This window comes from Miscanthus floridulus, unplaced genomic scaffold (genome assembly GCF_019320115.1).
Source record: "Miscanthus floridulus cultivar M001 unplaced genomic scaffold, ASM1932011v1 fs_329_2_3, whole genome shotgun sequence".
In the NCBI taxonomy this organism is placed as follows: Eukaryota; Viridiplantae; Streptophyta; class Magnoliopsida; order Poales; family Poaceae; genus Miscanthus; species Miscanthus floridulus.
In genome coordinates this window covers 34,902-40,000 of record NW_027096590.1, presented here as the reverse complement: position 1 = coordinate 40,000, position 5,099 = coordinate 34,902, and the positions used below count along the sequence as shown (strand labels likewise).

General features: G+C 57.3%; 1 protein-coding gene across 1 annotated transcript; it reads right to left on the bottom strand.

Moving 5' to 3' along the window:
• Nucleotides 1-2,781: 2,781 nt before the first annotated feature.
• On the bottom strand, nt 2,782-4,653 carry LOC136531337 (uncharacterized). The gene is made up of 3 exons (XM_066524004.1): nt 4,474-4,653; nt 3,781-4,362; nt 2,782-3,219 (listed from the first exon to the last, which is right to left on the bottom strand). The coding sequence occupies exons 1-3, from the start codon at nt 4,651-4,653 to the stop codon at nt 2,782-2,784; spliced, it is 1,200 nt and encodes a 399-aa protein (XP_066380101.1).
• Between the last annotated feature and the right edge of the window lie 446 nt (nt 4,654-5,099).

Sequence of the window (5,099 nt, the reverse complement as noted above, 5' to 3'; positions counted from 1 at the left end):
GCCCTGTCTGTGAGATGGCAAATCTGAACTCTATTTACTGAGTTGCCGTGGTAGTCTATTTATACAACTCTATCTATCTGGTCCTAGTACAGTCCACGTGTTGTAACAGTAACTAGATAACATACATGGCTGACTCTACGCCGGCCACTGCATGGCTACAATGCTGCAGGTGAGCCGTGCGACGTCTGCACCTGCAGCAGCTACAGTATCACAGCAGGGGGCCTTTCGGCTCCACCTTCCCTTATTGTGCTCACACAAGGTAACAGTAGATTAGCTAACAATATTTCCCTAATCATACTGCTAACCCTTGTACCCCTTCCATACCGATCATCTCCTTCAGCTCCGTGAGTCGAAGTCGTCTGAGCGGCTTGGTGAGGACGTCCGCGAGTTGTCGACCAGTTTCAACAAACTCGATGACGATCTGTCCTCCATCGACACAGTCCTTGAGGAAGTGGAACTTTACGTCGATGTGTTTGCTTCGGTCGTGTAGAACCAGATTCTTCGCGAGGGCGATGTCGGGCTGGTTGTCCACCATCAGTGCTGGTGGGTGAGCTTCCACGCTGGTCAACTTGCCTAGCAGCTGACGTAGCCACACAACTTGGCACGCCGCTGTGGCTGCCGCTACGTACTCTGCCTTGCACGTAGATAGCGCCACCACCTTCTGTTTCAGTGACATCCATGAAATTGGGGCCGACCCGAGGAAGACGAGTACGCTAGAGGTGCTCCGTCGTCCGTCGATGTCCCCCGCCATGTCTGCATCGCTGAACACAGTGAGCTGCAGCCTACTCCCACCGGTCTTGGGAAAGATGATCCCTTGATCCACCGTCCCTTTGACGTAGCGTAGTAGCCGCTTCACCACAGCCCAGTGATCCTCCCTGTGATCCTCCCTGAAGCGACTGACGTAGCCCACGGCGAACGCAATATCCGGCCTCGTGTGGACTAGGTAGCGTAGACCGCCGACGATGCTCCGGTAGAGTGTTGCATCCACCTTCGCCGCGGTGCTGGCCTTCGTTAGCTTCAGCCGCTCCTCCATTGGAGTCTCGCATGGCTTGCACTCAGCCATGCCGCTCCGCTCCAACAGCTTGGAGGCATACGCGCTCTAACCGAGCATGAGTTCCTCCTTCCCCTGTCTCACCTCGATGCCGAGGTAGTAGGAGAGTGCGCCGAGATCGCTCATTCGAAAACAAGCCGCCATCTCGCGTTTGAAGCTGTTGATGTCCTCCGTGCGCGCGCCAGGGACAATCAAGTCATCCACATACACGCCGACCACGAGCTCTTCCTTCCCCTGTCGTCGCGTGTAGAGCGCGTGCTCGGTTGCGCACCGTTGAAACCCAAGCTCGCCCAGCGTGGCGTCAAGCTTGGCGTTCCATGCTCGGGGGACCTGCCGCAGCCCGTAGAGCGCCTTGCGCAGTCGGAGCACCCTATGCTCCTCTCCCTTGACGGCAAAACCTAGGGGTTGCCTGACGAAGACCGTTTCCGCCAGTTCGCCGTTGAGGAAAGCCGATTTAATGTCCAAGTGATGGACGCGCCAGTCCTTTGCTGCTATCAAGGCAAGTAGCAAACGGATCGACTCCATGCGCGCTACTGGCGCAAAGTCCTCCTTGAAGTCTATGCCCTCGCGCTGAACAAAGCCCCGGGTGACGAGGCGCGCCTTGTGCTTGACAATGGTGCCGAGCTCGTCCCTTTTGACCTTGTACACCCACTTCAGGCTGATCGAACGACATCTTGGAGGTGGATCGATGAGCTGCCAAATCTCGTTTTCCTCGGTCGCCTTCATCTCCTCCAGCATCGCCCATCGCCAGTTTCCATCGCGCTCGGCTAGCGCGAACGTGGGTGGTTCCTCTGCACTAACGAGTAGCAGCTCTGTGTCGTTGAGCAACCTGCTCGCCCGACCTGAGGGACCTGTGCCACCGACGATGTCGTCTAGCCTACGGAACCGCACCTCCTCACCTTTGTGGTAGGCGTCCACGAACTTAATGATGTCACTTGGAGGTGAGGCGAACTCGATCGACGTCGATGGAGTTCCCTGTTCTGCCGGAGTGCCCGACATAGCACCTGAAGTGCTCGACACTGCTTCTGGACAGCTTGTCATAACTCCTGCAGTGTTCGGCCACACTGTAGGAGTGTCCAACCTTAGTCTTGGAGTGGTCGGCACCACTATAAGACGTCTTGGCTCCACCACAGGAGTGCTCGGCACCCGTCCTGAAGTGGTCGCCACCACTGCAAAACCTCCCGGTACCACTCTTGGCGTGCTCGACATCCCTCCAGAAGTGCACGACACTCCTCTTGGAGTGCTCGGCATCCCTCCCGAAGTGTTCGGCACTGCCCCAGGAGTGCTCGACTCTACCGCCGAAGTGCTCGGCACCTCTTTCCCAGCGTCTCCACCACCGTGGATGACCAAGTGCTCGACGACGAAGGTGTTGGTGAAGCCGCCAGCTTTCCCCGTGCTCAGACTGCTCCAGTCCCAAGCCGCCTTCTCGTCGAACACGACGTCGTGCGAGACAAGCACTTTGTCTCCGCGTGGGTCGTGTCTCCGCATGGGTCGTAGAGCTGGTATGCCTTGGTACCCTCCGCGTAGCCCAGGAACATCGTCGGTGTGCTCCTATCCTCCAGCTTGGTGAGGTTCAGCTTCGTCTTCCTAACGTGGCTGATGCAACCGAATGTCCAGAGTAATGACACGTTCGACTTGCACCCATACCAAGCTTCGAACGGCATCTTGCCCGTCAGGGCCTTGGTCGGAGCGCGGTTGAGGATGAACACCGTCATGGTCACCGCCTCTCCCTAGAACTTTGCCGACATCCTTTTGGCCGTCATCATGGATCGGGCCATGCCGACTATCGTCTGGTTCCATCGCTCCACCACGCCATTCTGTTGTGGTGAGTATGGCGCGGTGTGGTGTTGCCCCACACCCTGATCCACGCAGTATGTAGCAAACTCCACCAAAGTGAATTCACCACCACGATCAGTCTTCAGCACGCGGAGCTTCTTGCCGCTCTCAGCCTCCGCGCGTATCTTGAACTTCTTAATCATCGCCGCTGCTTCGTCCTTGCTCGTCAGGAGTTGCAGCCACATGTAGCAACTGCAATCGTCCATGAGCAGGAGGAAGTACCGCCGACCATCGCATGTAGCAGGCGTGATCGGCCCGCAGAGGTCGTCGTGAACGAGCTCGAGAGCTTCCTCCGCGTGATACTTGGCCGTCTTTGGGAAAGGTAGCCTCCTCTGCTTCCCAGCCAGGCAGCTGTCACATAGCTCGCCTCCGTGCTTGATGAGGGGTAGCCCTCGGACCATCTTTCCCAGCCGACCAAGCGCGTCAAAGCTGAGATGTCCAAACCGGGCATGCCACATCCACGGTTCCTCGGAGTGCCTTAGCGCCAGGCACACCGGCTGCTCTACCTTCAGGTCGAGCAGGTACAACCGGTTCAGGAACCTCTTCACCTTGGCAAGAAGTCACTGCTCCCGGTCCCTGATCCTAAGGATGCCGTCCTTGATCAGTACTTCGCTACCACGCTCATCCAACTGACCAATGCTGATGATGCTAGAACGCAGCTGCGGGATGTAGTATACATCTGTTAGCGTGTGGTGCTCCCTGTTCTGGCATCTGAAGATGATGGTGTCGCGCCCTTGGATAGCCACCCTTGAGCCGTCACCAAACTTCACCGTACCGGTAACATCGCCATCGAGCTCAGAGAAGGATTCATTGGAGCCCGTCATGTGGTTGCTGGCACCAGAGTCTAGATACCACCGCTGCTCCTGTTTGGTGCCCACACGCCTGAGGTGAACTTGGGCGCATGGTTCGTCGAGGTTGACGGTCTTCAGGGCCCTCCTAGGTCCTTCCACCGTCGTTGCCTCTTCCTTCTCCTCAGCCTCGACGTCGTACAATGTACAGAATGTCGCCATCAGGATAGTGGCCTCATCCTCATCATCGGCTTGCGCCAGGTGAGCCTGAACCTTCTTCTCCTGCTTGCGATTTAAGCACTCCTGTGCCCAATGGCCCATCTTTCCGCAATGCCGGCAGGCGTTGGGGTCGACCACCTTCTTCTTCGAAGAAGCCCTATCGCGATGCTTGCCCTTGCCACCGTGACTGGAGGAGGCTGCCTTCCCGGAGTTCCTCCGAGCAGCCCACTCCTCTTCCGTCAATAGGAGTTTCCCGCTGTCCTTCGTTGCTGTTGCCTGCTCCAGACGCTCGTCCACCGCCCGCAGACGGCATGTCACATCCTCAATGGTGAGGGTGGACAAGTCCAGCATCGTCTCTATGGACAGAGCGATCTGGATGTACTTTGCCGGAACGGAGTGAAGGTACTTGGAGACCGTCTCCTCTTCGTCGATGGTGACGCCGTGGCTCTTCAGCTTGCTGATGAGCGTCTGCAGGTGGAGGGAGAAGTCCTCCACCATTTCACCATCCTTGAACTTGAGGATAGCGTACTCCTGCTTCAGAAGCTGGGCCGTCGCCTTCTTTGCGTGGTCGGAACCGACGCGCATCGCCGCAATAGCCTCCCACGCCTCCTTAGACGAGCTCTTTGTCCCCAACAGCTCCCTGTACTCCGCTAGTACGGCAGCGAGGGTAGCCTCCAACGCTGACATGTCATCCTCCTCATTGTCGGTGTCCTTGTCAACAGCATTCCAGAGTCGTCGGGCTCTGAGCTTGACCTTCATGGTCACCGACCACTCTCCATAGTTGGTGCGAGTCAGCGTCGGCTAACTAGTGCCGCTGACCTTCCGCACCGTACGAACAACGACCTTCCCTCGTGGCTGGGTAGCCACAACAGTGCCACTATTGTCGCTCAACTCAGAACCGCCCGTCATCGCCATCAGTTAGACTAGCGACGGCATTTGTACGACTTTGATACCACTTGTTGGCCCACAGGATCACCGACTCAGGCGAGTGAAGCACTCGCCGGTCTTGCCGAGCACCCGCTAGTGTTGCCGAGCACCCACTAGCCGTGCCGACCACGAACAGGCGTTGTCCATCCCACGCACTATGTCTGGAGCTAGAAGAAGAAGAGAGAACAGAGCAAGCATGCACAATACAAGACACCAGCGTTGGCCGAAGCCCTGCCTGTGAGATGGCAAATCTGAACTCTATTTACTGAGTTGTCGTG